This window comes from Marmota monax, unplaced genomic scaffold, assembly GCF_021218885.2.
Source record: "Marmota monax isolate L192 unplaced genomic scaffold, Marmota_monax_Labrador192_F-V1.1 WCK01_AAM20220418_F8-fsc00043, whole genome shotgun sequence".
NCBI lineage: Eukaryota > Metazoa > Chordata > Mammalia > Rodentia > Sciuridae > Marmota > Marmota monax.
Window position 1 is genome coordinate 13742971 of NW_026691982.1, and position 16294 is coordinate 13759264.

Sequence of the window (16294 nt, forward strand, 5' to 3'; positions counted from 1 at the left end):
TTATTTCCAAGTCAGAGAATGGGCATTCAAAACCAACTCCTAGGTGGTCACTGGGGCCTGAGGTCCTGGAATGAGTGCTCTATCCAAGCCAGCTTGCCTCCCTGCTCTGCCACCTCCCAGCTCATGAGAGGAATGCCATGCTTGAAGTGGGCCCAGGCTAAAGATGTCCCCAGTTCTTGTGCATACAATCACATCTTGCCCGTATCCCCACCTCCACATATAAACACACTTCTTTCTCTGGATCTCTACACATCTCGCCCAGGCGCCATTCTCTCAGAATCTTTCTATCTTCGCCCATAAGTGGCAATTCTAACTCTTGGGTGGTTGGACAGTGGCCATTGTTGGCCGTCCAATGCTCAGGGGGCCATTCTAGGTGGATCAATGACATGAAAGTTTCCTCTGCTTTCTATTTATATAAAATGTAGAAAGTAGGATTGACTCTAAAGTAGTTTTTTTTTTCAGAAGGAGGCATAGATCATACATATATAAATTTAAATTCATATATATATTCATAAATATAAAATGCTTATAAGAGGCTGCGGTTGTGGCTCAGAGACAGAGCACTTGCCTACCACGTGCGTGGCACTGAGTTCAATCCTCAGCACCATAATAAAAATAAATAAATAAAATAAAAGTATTGTGTCCAACTATAACTAAAAAAATTTTTAAAAATGCTTATAAAAATTCATATACAACTGGCTTATATAAATAAAGATTTATTGAATTAGGAGAGGATAGGAAGTGGGGTATCTGCAGTTCAATATTTAATTAGTGGCAAAATTTCCCTTACATGTGAAAGTCTGATATCTATTGGCTCAAGGGATGGCAAGGAAAGGTTTGGTGTATCCGTTCATGGTTGACTGCTGTTAATGCTATTGTGACACTACGTTTTTTTTTTTTTTTTCTATGTACTGGGGATTGAATCCAGAATTGCTTAACCATTGAGTCACATCCCCAGTACTTTTTAATATTTTATTTAGAGACAGGGTCTCACTGAGTTGTTTAGGGCCTCACTAAGTTGCTGAGGCTGGCTTTGAATTTGCAATCCTCCTGCCTCAGCCTCCCCAGCTGCTGAGACTACAGGCATGCCCCACTGTGTCCAGCAATACTAGGTATTTTATACCACATGGAATTTACTATCTTTTTTTATCATTGAATTTCAGAGCTTACAGGGATCTGCTTGCTAATTCATGTACAGGGAAAAGAAGGTCAGTAGACACAATATTGATTTGGTCAAAAAATTCCATTTCTTTGTTTCATGGTTTCTTTAATGAGATTTCCATTCAAACTACCCAAATGAGAACCCTAAGGGCAATAAACTTTTTACAATGACAGAGTGTAAGTCAGAGAAAGAGGGACTGAATGAAACTGAATAGAACAAGGAAGAGGGGAAAGAATTATATATCAGTTATCTTTCAAATTCATCTAAAAATGGAAGATCAACTTCCTCTGATGATAAGTAATATTCTAGGATTAATATAAATGCTGATGTAAAAATTTATCTATGAAAATTGTCTCCCATGGCATTGTAACCACGCTTAAGTTGTGTAATTTGTTACTAAGAGAACCAAGTATTTAAAAGTTTTTATAATTCTCTGAAATTCCTCCCTTAGATATTTTAAAATTTATAAGTGGAAGTCCACTGTTTATATTCTTAGAATCCTAAGCTTTCTCTAAGAAAAGAAAATAATTGAGAACACGTTTGAGGAATGGAAATTAGAAAGTAGTTTATTTCTGGAAAATTATGTAAATGAAAGGAAGACACTGATGGGGCAATTTTTGACTGATGGGCTCTGTATTCATCTTGGTCTCAATTACTCTTCTAGCATCACATATATGGAAATAAGAAGGTAGAAATAAATGTAGAATATAAGATTACAGATTTTTCTTTTTTTGTGATAGGACATGACAGCATGGTACCCTGGGAAGCTCTTTTTTAGAATGATCCTAATCTTTGCCCATTCAAGTAGATCAGTGTTTTCTGGGAATAAAGGTTTGAAAGCCGACATACCAGCTGAGCTTATGAGCACATGTTATTTTTGAAGTCAGCAGTGTTGAAAAACATTTTGAGAAGTAATGCTGTTGCTTCATTTTGATGGTGATATTCTTTCATCTACACACAGCACTTTTTTATAATAGCATGTTCCAGGTAAATTTGATGATAAAGAGGAGAAGAGGAGCAGAAAGGATGAAGAGACTTGTACTAGTCCACACTGTTTTGCTTACAAGTGATATAATAACTAGCATTTGCTCCTGGGAGTGGCTCAGGGATTTAGTTTCCATTCCCATTAATCTCCATTATCCCCAAACTGTGAAAGCAGTGCTTGCCACAGCTTTAAGATATGTTTTCTAGCTTTTTTCCTTCCCTAAGTCCTTTCTAGGTAAACATTCTAGAGTTATATATAATCTCAAGTAAAAAATGGAATTTATTCTGTCATAAAAAGTCCAGCAAGTAGCCTGAGCTTCAGAAATGGCTAGACTAACCAGAGCAAACAACGTGATCAGGAAATGAATCTTGTGGCTAGATAATAAGGTCTTTCCTGAATGATGCCAAGAGGGCTTCTGGAACCCCCTCAAATCACAGACTCCCTAGAGCTCAAGCTTGGGGTGTGTGGAGGGGGCTTATGTGACTGACTCTGCCTCTCTAAAGTCCTCTGGTTGCTTCTATTGAGATCACATGATCACTTCCAGATTTCTAGAGAGACTTGCCCTAATTGGTTGGGAAGCTCCCAGCCCACTCCTTGGATGAAGAGTTGTATTTGTGATATTGTTAGTTCTATTCCCCAAATCACAGAGAGTGAGGAGAGAACATTCATAAACCCTGAAAAAGCAACAGATGTTCAGTGACTAGAGGGTTGATGAGAAATTTCAGAATTTAGTAAAATATGAGTTTTTAATTCATTTTGTGTAGGAGAGTGCATGTGCTCATGTGGTCAAAATAGTAACTGCCTTTGTTGGTCTTTAGTCAGCAGAAGTGACAGACAATACAGATGCTCAATTAAAGCCCTTTACGCAGTTTATACAAAAGTCCGATTTTCGGTTTGTGCTACTGTCACTGTTGAGAAATACTTTTTATTTTTTATTTTTAACCTCTTCTCTGTTGAAAGACTTCTTTGGAGAAGGAGGGGAATGCAATAGTCACAACATCATGAGTGTGACCATGAGACACACTCTGACAAGAGCTTAATTCTATCTCCACTGACTACTTACCTGTTTGATCTTAAGCAAATTTGTAACTTCTCTAACTCCAAGCCGTTATCACCTACAGAACAGAGGTGATAATGTACTCGTCTTTGTATTATTTTGAAAAATTAAAAGGGAAAACCCAAGTAATTCATTTAGCTAGAGTAAATGACCAATGTATGCACTTAACATTCTAGCTGTGATAATCATTATTATTAAGCTAGTTAATTTGTCATCAAGTTGTGGTGTTAGCTATTGAATTACCCGGTGCTCTGCAGCTGTGTGGCATCTGCTACAGAGGTGCTTTACTCTTATTATCATGTCCCTTCTGTCCCCTGGGTTTGGCTTGGCAACTGTATTAACCCATTCTTTGTTGCTAATAACACATTACCACAGATCAGATAAATTACAAAGGAAAGAGAGTTCTAGTGGCTTACAACTCTGATCCAAGGTCAGAGCGCTGCATCCTGGTGATGGCCTTCTTGCTTGAAGGGCATGACATGGCAAGAGGTGGGACGTAAGCATGTGTTTCCTCTGTTGTCTCTTCTCTCTTTTTATAAAGCTACCAGCATTCAATCATGGGGGCTCTACCCTGATGACCTTTCTGATCCCAATCTCCTTAAGGTCCCATATCTAAAAACCATAGTTAGATTACATTTTCACCCTCTTAATATCAATGGGGATTAAATTCCAACAGGAGCAGAGGGAACAACCATATTCAAACCATAGCAGCAAGCAGAACTTGCTTTGATCCTGCGCATTCATCCTAGAAACATGTTCAGCCCTGCTTTAGATGGAAGCCATAACTTTGGGCTGGTAGACTCACTGTACTTCTACACTTCATTTAAGAAGACACCATTTCTTTTTGTAAAAAGTTTGAAATATACTGAGAGGTATAAAAAAGAAAATAAAGACCACCATTCAGAGATGATTACAGTTAACTTTTTTTTTTTTTTGTACCAGGATTGAACCCAGGGGTGCTTAACCACTGGGTTACATCCCCAGCCCTTTTTATTTTTTATTTTGAGACAGGATCTCACTAAGTTGCTTAGGGCCTCGCTAAGTTGCTGAGGCTGATCCTGAACTTTCTATCCTCCTTTCTTAGCCTCCCGAGTTCCTGGGATTGCAGGTGTGTACCACCATTTCCAATTTACTGTTAGTATTTTAATACTTCATATACAGATATATGGTATATATCAATAAAGATAAATTGTACAGAATTTACTTAATTGTGATCTATTGAAAAATGGATTACAAAATACACACAGCTTTGCATTTGCACTTTCTTCATTATTAATCACTATAAATATTTTCTCTATTCATTAAATAGCCTTCCAAATTTGTTGATTTCAAGAGAATTAGGGGTTTTAAAGGAAAAAATTTTAACTTATTCTCATCTCATGGGCCTAATTTCCAGATTTTTTGCTATTATAAATAACATTATTATATTGTAGTTCAAGCATTTTAAAAACTAATTTCCTATTAGCATTTTAAAAATTGAGTTTTAATTTCCAGTGAAATGTATAAATCTTAACTGTACAGTTTGATAGTCTTAACAAACATATACACCCAATATTCACTTCTTTGTCAAAAAATAGAAAATTTCCATCATCTCCAAAAGTGCCTTCGAATTCCTTCCCAGTAAATCTCTATAACCTAACTCATAGAGTTTATTTTTGCTTTTCCTTAAACCTCATTTCATTGAACCCTACTATATAAACTTTCATATTTTGCTTTTGCTAAGAGGGTGGAAATTTAATTCAACTATGGTCTTTAGAAGTAGACCCTTTGTCAGGAGATCAGGATTAGAAAAGGTCATCAGGATGTTGTGCACATGACAGAATACTGGTGGCTTTATAAGAAGAGAGAGAGACATACACACAAGTGTAGACACACATACACACAATGTGTACTTGTTAATTTGTTCCTTTTTATTGCTAAGTCATATTCCATTATAGGAATAGACCAGTTCATTACCTGTTGATGGGTATTTGGATGGTTTCCAATTTGTGTCTATTATGAATAATGCAACTATTAACATTACATTTTGAATATTTTTATAGAATATGTGTTCATTTCTTTTGCGGAAATATCAGATGTGGAATTTATGAGTCATAGAGAAGGTGTATATTTAATTTTATGAGAAACTACAAGTTTAAAAAAATGTATACAGCAAGATGGGAATGGTGGTGCATGCCTGTAATCCCACAGACTCTGGAGGCTAATGCAGGAGACTGTAAGTTCAAGGCCAGCCTCAGCAACTTAGTGAGGTCCTAAGCAACTTAGCAAGACCCTGTCTCAAAATAAAATATAAAAAAGTGCAGGGAATGTGGCTCAGTGGTTAAGCACATCTGGGTTCTATCCTCAGTACCAACAATTTACATTTCTACCAATAACATGAGTTCTGGTGTTCAATATCCTTTGTAATATTTGAGTCAATCTTTTTATTTTGACCTTCTAGTGAGTGTGTATAGAATATTGTTTTAATTTGCCTATTCATGACAACTAATGATTTTGAGCACTTTTTCATGTACTGGTTAAACTTTTGTATATCTCATCTATAATATGTTCCAGTTTTCTGACCACTTTTATTAAATTAGATGTCTTTTAATATTGAGTTGCAGGAATTATTTATATATTCTAAATATGGGTCCTTTGTCAGATGAATGTATTGTGAACATCTTCTCTCAGTCTGTGGCTTACCTATCTACTTTCTTGGTGGTCTCTTTTCTTGAATAGAAGTTTTTTTTTGATGATGTCCAGTTATATAAATGTTTTCTTTTATGGTTAGTGTTTTTTCTACGTCCTGTGTGAAATATATTCTCAATGCTTTCTTCCAGAAGATTTGCACGTTGCTTTTTTTTTCACTTGTAAGTTTATGATCCATTTTGAATTTTTTTTGTGGTTAGCGAGTCAAAGCTCCCCACCCCAACATGGTTATTAAGTTGTTATAGTATCACTTATTGAAAAGACTGTCTTCCTTATTGAATAGTCTTAGTGTCTCTGTCAAAATTAGCCAACCATATGTGCTTGGATATACTTTAAAAACCTCTCTATTATTTCAATAACCTACTTGTCTTGATTAGTATTAGTACTATAGAAAGATCTGGAATCAAATAGTATAAGTCCTTCAATTTTGTTCTCTAGGATCCCAAATGCCTTGTTTTCAGCATGTAGGTCTTGCACATCTTTCAAGAATTTCTCCATGACTACTACTTGATTATGATGTAATTATAAATAATATTTTATTAACATTAATCTTGCATGTTGCTAGTTCTGACAGACTGCAATTCCAAAAGTGGTTGCAACGATGTTTCCAACTCTGTGCTTTTCCAGAATCTTGCCACTTTTTCCATCAGAAAGTCAAGTCTACTTCTTCCTCCCTTGGACTGACAGGGCCTTTGTAACTGCCTTGACAAACAGGGTAAGGTGAAAGTGATGCTGCATACTTCCAAGGCCATGCTTTCCAATACCAGCTTCCACCTGATACTCTCTTGGGAACTCACACTTGAACTCCAACCAACATGTTGTAAGGAATCCCAGGTGGAGAGGCCATGTATAAGTACACCAGTTTCCAGCCCCATCTAAAATCCCAGCTGCCAGCCACCAAATGCCAGACATGACTGTGAATGAATGAATGAAATGATTGATAGAGGAGGAAGGATCTGGGACAATTGCCCTTTTTGTCATTGGGAAAACAGAGATTTACAGTTCTTCTGAATATTTCTTCTATGCACAGTTTGGGACACTGCTCTCTAATAACAATGTGTAAAAATGAGAAGAATTCAGAAAAGATTTAAGTAATCAAAATATATTTATATAACCCATTTTACCCCATCACCCCAGAAGTGAAATGCCTATAAAAATATAGTATATAATATAATTATATGATATAATTATATAATAATTATATTAATATTAGTATCAGTCAATAATATATAAGCTCTAGATTACGGTTTCCAACCTATTTTAATGCACCTATGTTAATTTTATTGAAATTGAAATAATTGCAGAATTTAAAACTTAGGACTTAATGGGTTAGTAAGAACCTCATAGAAAAAAGATTTCAACGAAATGGTCCACCTTGGACCCTTGCCTATTACTATCAGGATTGACTTTTAGTTCATTAGTCTGTAAATAATAACAAGGAAAGAAAAAAGACACTCAATGAAGAAAGGATAAAAGGAAGTTGGTCTGGGGAACAGAAAGAAAAGAAAGGGATTAGGGGAAGGTAAATAGTCTCCCATTGGGCCTGTACTGTAATGTTTCCTAAACTGGGGAGTGGATATATGGGTGAGTAATATATTTTTAATATGCCAAATATATATGCCATTTTCTTTTAAAAGTGTGTGTGTGTGTGCGTGTGTGTATATATATATATATATATATATATATATAAAGAAACACACAAATTTTTAAAAGAAACAGGGCTAGGACTAAGGTATAGTTCAGTAGTTGTGCCCTTGCATAGTAGAGTATGCCTGAGCCCCTGGGTTCAATCTCCAGAACTGCAGAAACTAACAGACAAAAGAAACAGAACTTTTTCAGTTTGAAGAAAGGGGGCTTAAGAAGTGGCTTGAAGCTTTTTTTATTCTTTTTTTAAGTGCTGTTGTACTGGGGATTGAACCCAGGAGTGCTTTACTTGTGAACAATATACCCAACCCTTTTTATTTTTTATTTTGAGACAAGGTCTTGCTAAATTACTGAGACTAACCTTGAACTTGCAAGCCTCCTGCTTTAGCCTCCCCAGTTGCTAGGATTACAGACATGTGCCACTACAATCAGCTTCATTTGTGTAAAATAGCTTCTTGAAAGAAGGATCCCAGCTGATTGTTTTTAGGACCATGCAGCCAAAATAAGAAAGAATGGGCTCATGTTACTGATGTTCAAAGTGTGCCAACTGAACTGTCTTAAACTCCCACAAAGTTGTCAGGACAGTTTTTGTTATTTTTTTTGCAATATAAACATGGAAATAAAAGCAGTAATGGGGTTGTGTGAAATCAGGGTAGGACACTGGGTAGGTCTGTAAATGTTCTATATTTAACAACAAAAGTTTTCTACTGATCTTAAAGTTTGGGGCTGAAAAAATCTTATTCTTTCAAGTCCTTTTCAAAAATTTGCTTAGCCTTCAAGGGGTTATTATAAACGGAAAATGTGCTAAATCACTAGGGGCAAAGTTTTGACAAATTCAGTGCTAGGATTAACTCCAGCTTTACATTCTCAGCGGGTAGGAAAACTCAAAGAAAACACATCCACCCTGAAACTCAGCTGAATGCTTAAGAATTTTTTTTTTTGTCTTCAACTCTCCCTATAGATTAATTTATAATGGGAAACACTTTGAATAGACAGACAAGAAATCGAACTTGAAACTAAAATTTAGTCCAGTCTGTTGATAGCCTACACTTTTCAGTACAAGTTTCCCATCCCTTCTGGATTTTCCTAAGAAAAATCCTTAGCAGAGGCTAGACAGGAGGAGCTGGGGTGGGGGTGGGGGCGGCACTTAGTCTTGTCTATCCCTAGTATTATGGTTTAGATATGAGGTGTCCCGTAAAAGTGCGTGTGTGAGACAAGGCAAGAAAGTTTAGAGGTGAACTGATTGGGTTATGAGAGTCAACCTAATCAGTGCATTAATCCTCCGATAGGGATTAATTGAGTATTAACTAGGATGTGCCGTTGGAGTATATATATATATTTTGTCCATGGTGAGGGCAATTTCTCTCTCTCTCTCTCTCTCTCTCGTTCCTTGTTCCAAGTCCTGGGCTGCTTTCCTCTACCACACCCTTCCACCATGATGCTCTGCCTTACCTGGGGCACAAAGCAATGGAGCTGGCTATCTGTGGACAGAAAGCCGTGAGCCACAATAAATTTTTCCTCTTCTAAAATTGTTCTTGTCAGGTCTTTTGGTGACAGCAGTGAAAAAGCTGACTGAAACAGCCATTGATTCTTTCTGAACTTTGTTCTCCTTGTCCGTCCCTGGTGTTTACTTTATGTAAAATGAAATGATCATATCGGTATACACATGATTAGACTCTTACCTGAATTTTTAACTTAGGTCAGAATTTCATCAGATATTCTCAATTTGCCCAGAGGACCAAGCAGTTTAAACATCCACTGACAAAAGAAAACAAAAATTGATCGAGTGACCTTGGACAAGTCACCTTACCTCTCAATAATTTTGTTTCTATGCAAGAAGGTGCTGGTGTGCGTGTGGTTAGGTGCACTATTCTTATAGCTCTAACATGCCACTATTTAGAATTCTAGACAGGCTGTGATGGGTGGGAGCCAGGGGGCTGCAGATCCAGGACTTCTCTGAGTTTCGAGGCCATACATCAGATATCTTGGAAATATCTGTTTCATGAAGAAACTACGCAGTTAACACCAGGCCAGACTCAGAAACTGCGAAAAAGTAGAAGGTCAGGAGTTACACTGCCTCCGCTTGCATCATATGGCAACTGACAAGCAGGCAAATAGGTAGCAAACAGGCTCAGACCCCGAATCCCCCCGGGCTGCCACCTTCTAGAACAGCCTCCCTAAAGCACCAATCCAATCCCCCATCAGCTCACTGTACTGCATTCCCCGCCACCTGAAAGCCCCCGGTCCTGCGTAGTGCTGCGGTCCTTCCCAGCCTCCCCAGCCCGCTCCTCCTCCCGCGGGGTTCTCCGCAGCACTGCCGGTCCCCCACCCCCCGCGCCGCAGCCCGGGCCAGCGGGGCCCGCAGCGGTGGCGTTCGCGGGCGCTGCCGCATTGGCCGTTGCGGCACGAACCGCGCAGCCTCCGCGGCGGTGGGGCACGGGCGCCGGCGGTCCCCGCCAGTCCGTAGCCCAGAGAGTCGCCGGCTCTCCCATGGCCCTCGCGCCGCGGCCCCTGTGCCCAGCCTTGCGCTCAGCCTTCTCCGCTCACCCGGGGCGGCCGAGTCAGCGACACGGGCGCGATGCTGAAGGGTGCAGGCCTGGACAAAGCTCTTAAGATGTCCCTGCAGCGGAGGGCGAGGATCGGCTCGTCTGTGGGTGAGCCGGGAGGGGCGCGGCGGGGAGGGTGGGCCCGGGCTGGGGGCGGGGGCGGCGCGCCCGCTGTTATGTGACACTGCCCCGCCCTGTGCTTGGCCCCCCTCCTCCCAGGGCTGCTGGGGCTGCAGGACCCGCTCACTCCACGCTCTTTCTGTACTGGGGATGGGGTGGCGCCAATGCACCTAGGAGGCTAAACGGACCAATGCTCGGGCAAAGGGGGCGGCGGGCGTCAGAGACCCCAGATCCGCCTGGTACAGGTGTGTGTGTATGTGTGTGTGTGTACGTGTGTGCGCATTGCGCGCATGCCCGTGCGCCCCACGCGTTGCTGCGACTGATGGACGTTACTAGAGCCGCAGTTGCCGGCAGTGTTCCCAGCGGCGGTGCGCGCGGTTGGTCGGCTCTGGGGACTTTTGGCCTAACCTGCTGGCGGCCGCGTCGCGTTGTGCAGTGTCTTTTGCAGAGTTCTAAGAGCCAGAGCAGTGGAGTGTTTTCTATCACCTGGGGCCCGGGTCCTCGCGCGCACAGTAGCGACGTATACTAGCTCACCATAACCGGTGCAAACACTGTGTCCAGAAGCTCACACAGATAAGACAGGCAGGCAGGCAGACAGACTCACATTCAGGCTCCACATATTGATTGCGACTGAAATCCTTGAAAACAGTAGCATTCTTGGGTACTTCAAATACAGCTTTCCCAACCACTCACCTGGTTTGAGTCCTTTGTTATGTTATATAACATATTTAGAAACCATGATCTTGTGGAATTGGCTGATCTGTGGTTATGACACATGATGGGTTAGCTAGACGCTAGGTAATGCAAGATTGAAAAAGGACCTTCTAAAGATTTGGTTTCTTACTGTTTCAGGACTCTCGGCAAGTGGGAGACAAGAGAAAGGTTCAGGGTTTAGAGCTGGGGTCACTTGCCCTCTTCCTGTTTTGAGAAAATAGGCATAGAAAAATAAGCGACTTTCATATTTCAGTAGTTGAGTAATGTGAGAGGGAAACAAGCTTCTTAGGTAATTTTGATGAAGGTTTGTTAAACTTGAGCAAAGTCAGGGCACTTTCAAATTCATTTTGGGGAGACCTCCCTCTTGAAAGGACCATCAGCTTCAGGGTCTAGACAAGGGAGAAAGAGTGGAAACAGGGAGACAATTGGGAGGGGCTGCAGTAATCTATTAGGGGTGTGTTGTACCAATGTGAAAGCAGAGTGGGGAAAGGTGGGGACAACCTTTCTGTTTTGGAAGGTACAGCCAAGGGTATTTGCTTATGCTTTGGATGAGGGCCTTGTAAAGAGGGAGAATCAAAGGTGTCTCCAAGGCGATTGGTCTGAGAAGCTGCAAGAATACTGCCACTTGCTAAGATGAGGAGACTGCAGAGGAACAGGTTCTCCTTTGGAGGTGGGAGGGTTGAGGGAATTTGGTTTTGACCGTATCACACCTGAGATGCCCATTAGAGAGTATAGTGGGTATGCTTAGTAGGTAGCTGGGTTTATAAATCTGGGGTGTAGGGGTGTGTTCAAGGTCAGAAATACAAATTCAACAATTGTCTTAGTAGGACTGGTTCCAGGCATTCTTGCTTGAAGATGGGCAGGGCCCAGCTCTTGGAAGAGCCTTGCACTTGCCTTAATGTTTTACTGCTGCTGTTTTGAATTCTTAATAATTTCTAAAGAAGGTACCCACAGTTTATTTTGCACCGGGCCCTATAAATTACATAACCGTACCCAGATGTCAGTGTGTACAGATGTAGCTTGGAAAAGAAGCATCCGAGGAGATCCTGAGCATTCCAGTGTTTCAAGGTTGGGGAAATTGGGGGCAACAGAGGTGTTTGAGAGAATGGCCAGAACGCTTGGAAGCCCAGAGAGGCAGGAATGCTACTGAGAGCTCAAGAAAGAGGAGGCTTGGGCACTGGTGCTTGATTTAGCCTTGTGGTGGTCACAGTTGACCTTGAAAGAGCTGCTGTTGTGTAATCATAGGAAAGAATGTCTGATAGAATAGGTGAGAGAGATAACAAGAGAACAAGAATTGGAAACAGCAAGTCCAGAAAACTCTTTTGGATACATTTTTTTCAGAAAAGCGAGTGGAGAGGAATCAAATTGAGTAGTAGCAGGAAGAAGATGTGAGTTCAAGAGAGCATGTTTTAAGACTGATCCTCTAGCAGGACAGTGTGATGGCACACATGTCAAATTAAGGGACTTTTGGTGGGGAACAGTGGTCTGAGAGCCACAGTGAGGAGCAGGGTCCTCAAAGCAGAGTAATTAAGGTAAGAAGGTTCAGGAGTATTTGGAGAGATGGGCGTCTGGGAATCTCATTATTGAGAGGTGGATATTCTAGAAGACAAATGAAAGATTTTATGGGATGGGGTCTATTTAGAGCATTTCTATGATAAATGTGCAAGAAGAGGACCTGAGTAGTATGGGCTTCCAGGATTGACTCATAAAAACTTGGGTAAAGGGCCTGACAGTGTGTAATCCCATAAAAATATTAAAGATATGTGATTTTTCAGTGAAGTCTGCTGCTTCTCATTTTGTACAGTCTTTCCATAAGAGGATCACAGGTCACAGTCAGCTTCAAGTTCTGCTAAGCAGAGTACTATTTAGTAAAGCAATTCTGAGATGACTATCTCTTTGGAGACATCTTTGACTTCTCTCTTTATCTGGATTATTCTATTGCACTTCTATCAGTTCTATTTTTGCAAAGATCTATTTTGTGCTAGTGTGTCTTAGATATTTTGCTCAATGATAGGAATCCAAAGACTAATAAGAACGGGGTTTTCTTGTCCTTATGGAGCTTGCAGTTGCTCAAGGTAGATCCTTTTAATCTAGTAAGGGAGACAGAATGGAAACAAAGCCATTGATTTCACAAATATATATTGATCATCTACTCTGTGCCAGGCACCATTCTGAGTGCTGGAGATGGAGCCGTGAATTGAGCAGGTGAGTACTCATAGAGCTCATGGTCTAGGGGTTGATTACAAGGCATGTGGTAAGGGCTGGCAACTCCTATCCAACCTTGAGTTTATGCTTGCCACAACCCGCACAGCTAACCCTAAAGACTGGCGAGGGGTGATGGGGGATTAATAAAGACTCACAAACATTTACAAAGAGAAAACTGGGACTGGGTGGGACACCGATCTCTGGGAGGAACAGTGACCCAGTGCTAGCACAGCATGTTTATTATATAGGTGTTATCATCCAAAAGTTATTTGTGGGAAAATTTCTCCAAAGCAGGCAGGCTTAAAGGTCTCAGCACTTGCAAGATATTGTGGTTATTTTGTTATGCTCAGAATTCTCTATCCCCAGCAGCTGGTGTCTGAGCTCAAGGTCAAGACTGTTATGGTTCCATGCCTTTGCATGAAACACTCCGCATCTTTGCTTGGAACTTCCTCAATCAGGGCACTGCCATAGCTCCTGGGAAATCACATCCTGTACCTTTGCACAGAATATTCCCTTGGCAAAGGGCAGCCACAGCTTTAAGTCAGTTAAAGACCATGGTCCAAATCACCGCTCTCCACATACACTCACAGGTGATACACACACGCATGAATAGGGAAGTTAGGCAAGTGTGTGGGGGCAGTGGGGAGTGGAAATAGGAAAGGAGAGTTGTTTTCTGTGGACTACAACTTCAGTACTGTCCAGGGCAGAAGTTTCCAACCTATCTTATTGAATTTCTGGATTTGGCTAAATAAAAGATTATCATAAAGAGCAGGTGGGCAGCAAGTGCACAGACCAAATACCAAACCCAATGATTGCAGATCTTCCAGAAACTGTCCTGGGAGTTCTGCTGTAAATCTCACACCTAATCTATCTCTCCTGCCCTCTCCTGGTCATGAAAGATGTCTTTTTTTTAAAAACATGAATTCCTATATGGACTTTGCTTTCCCATAACATCTTGCCCCAAGTTTTGAGGAGAAGAATCAGGGCAGCTGAAAATACAAGGAGCTGTAATGTTATAACGTAAGAGCTGGAAGATATCCCAGAGATCATTTAATCCCTTCATTTCACAGGATGAAAAAAAAAATACAGAGAAATTCTTTGCTTAGTGGTTAATCTCCAGCAGAACCAACTAATTCCCAAGTCTAGTGAACATTCTGCAATCTCCAATCAGCCTAGTTCTATATCACATGTGAGGTGAACAGAACGAATTCATTCATTCCACATTGTTTGCTCTTCCTTCATAAGAAATAAAGACAGACATGGGTCTAATTTCTCTGGGTTCCATTTTCTCCACCATCTAGTAACTACTCAATAAAGATTTGACTGAGTTGTGTCCTGGGTAATTTTTGGGCTTATTCTAAAGGTCTAGATTTTGTTTGGAAGTATATGTGTGTGGGGGTCAAGATGCCAAATTTTTGGGCTGGGGCTGTGGCTCAGCAGTAGGACACTTGCCTGAAATGTGTGAGGCCTTGAGTTCGATTCTCAGCACCACATATAAATAAATGAAATAAAGATCCATTGATAACAAAAAAAAATTTAAAAAATGCCAAATTTTAGGTTTGGAGGGAATTGGATTCAAGTTTTACACTTTTTGTTACCCCTATGGTTAAACATATTCTTTTACTTCTCTTATAGACAAGGATATTTTTGCCTCACAAGGTTTGTAGTGGTATGTGTGATGTGCACACAAATGCATGTGTTAATTATTTCATGTGTGATGAAGCTTATATAGGCAATATGTTATATTTCTAATGCTGTCATCAACTAAGACAAACTCCTTCACCTAGACATTTACCCTACAGAATAGCAGAAAAGGCAAGAACTTCAGTTGTCCTTTCCCCCTAAATCTAATGGTGGAGGCCTAACTAGGAAATAACTGCATAGTCATGATAGAGGAATTTGAGTGTTCTTTCAGCATCGTTATCCAGGCATATGTGATTGCAGAAATGAACACTCACCAGCCACTCTGATTTTTAGAATGTTCGTCCCCTGGTGCCTCTGAAGGTTATCACCTCCTGTTGGAAGTAGTATGCCTTGTGCCTCCAGGTGGCCAATATGCACCTCACTTGATAGCTTCAGTTGTTTAATAATTGATTTTACATTTACAACAGACGTTTTATCTTAAGCCCTTATCTGAGAGAGGTGCCGGCTAGACAATTGGATTAAATTAAAATTATTCTCTAAAATGTTTTTAGACATTTATGAGAGGATGTGTGTACAGTGCCTCTAAGGATGGGTCTCTACCCTCACTCTTTGGATCTTTACAGTTACTCAATATGCGTCTCGTCAATATGACACTGATATAAGATGTTATTTACATCCTTTTAGTCCGGTAAAAACCCTCAGAGCAAATGTTAACAACCATTAAGAAAGGCTAAAAATAAAAGTGATCTCACATTCATAACCTGGGAGTTTCTCCTTATCATTGTCAAGGGCAAACAGAAAACAGGACCTGCTCCAGACCAGGAGAGGGCTCTTATGGGGATAGAGAGGCACTGAAGTGGGGAATAGTCATGTCCTCGTGGCTCTCTGGGTCTATGTGTCCATAGAATGTGTGTGAAGCCATGTGGGGTGCTTGTAGTCCCAGTTACTCTGGACCAGGCTGAGACAGAAGATCACTTGAGCCCAGGGGGTTCAGAACCAGCAACCAATTCTGTCAGTACAGTGAGACCCATCAAAAAAAAATTAAAAACAAAATAAAAAAGAAAGAGAAAAAGAAGTGCATGCATAGGGATGATGTTTATTCACCAGCCATTGTTGGAGGACTTACTGCATCAACCTGTTACCATACATGTGTGTCTTATTTTTGTGCGTGTCTCTTGCTTTGATGGTTCATCTCTTACCTTCCTCCCACCTCTCTGTAAGAACCACCATCTGATATGTCATCATATTTCATCCTAAAAAGTGACCTAATCCTGCCCAATTCATGAATTGTTCTTTGCTCAAATAAACTCAGTTAAAATTTTTTAAAGTGGCCTCATTCTCATTCATTTTGATTCAGAGAGTTTGCATTTGGAAGTACGTTTTCCACCCTTGTGTAATCTTATGCCAGATTATCAGCATGTGTATATTTCATGTTTCAGAGATGTATTTGAGTGCACTTCCCCTTTTTGTATCTCCAGAGATTCTGTGTTAGCTGCACACAGCACCAAGGATCCCAGGATTACTGTAAA

General features: G+C 40.6%; 1 protein-coding gene and 1 long non-coding RNA gene across 2 annotated transcripts in view; one reads left to right on the forward strand and one right to left on the reverse strand.

Moving 5' to 3' along the window:
- Positions 1–1771: 1771 nt before the first annotated feature.
- Positions 1772–10178, reverse strand: LOC124094367 (uncharacterized). The gene is made up of 3 exons (XR_006852210.2): positions 10084–10178; positions 9219–9294; positions 1772–6806 (listed from the first exon to the last, which is right to left on the reverse strand). It is a non-coding gene; the product is annotated as an uncharacterized LOC124094367 (long non-coding RNA).
- The window catches only part of Atp8a2 (ATPase phospholipid transporting 8A2), a 638978-nt gene continuing 632651 nt past the window's right edge, over positions 9968–16294 (forward strand). Inside the window, exon 1 of the mRNA XM_058580786.1 lies at positions 9968–10190. Coding sequence (XP_058436769.1) covers positions 10115–10190 — 76 coding nt within the window. The 5' untranslated portion in view covers positions 9968–10114. The remainder of the gene's footprint in view (positions 10191–16294) is intronic.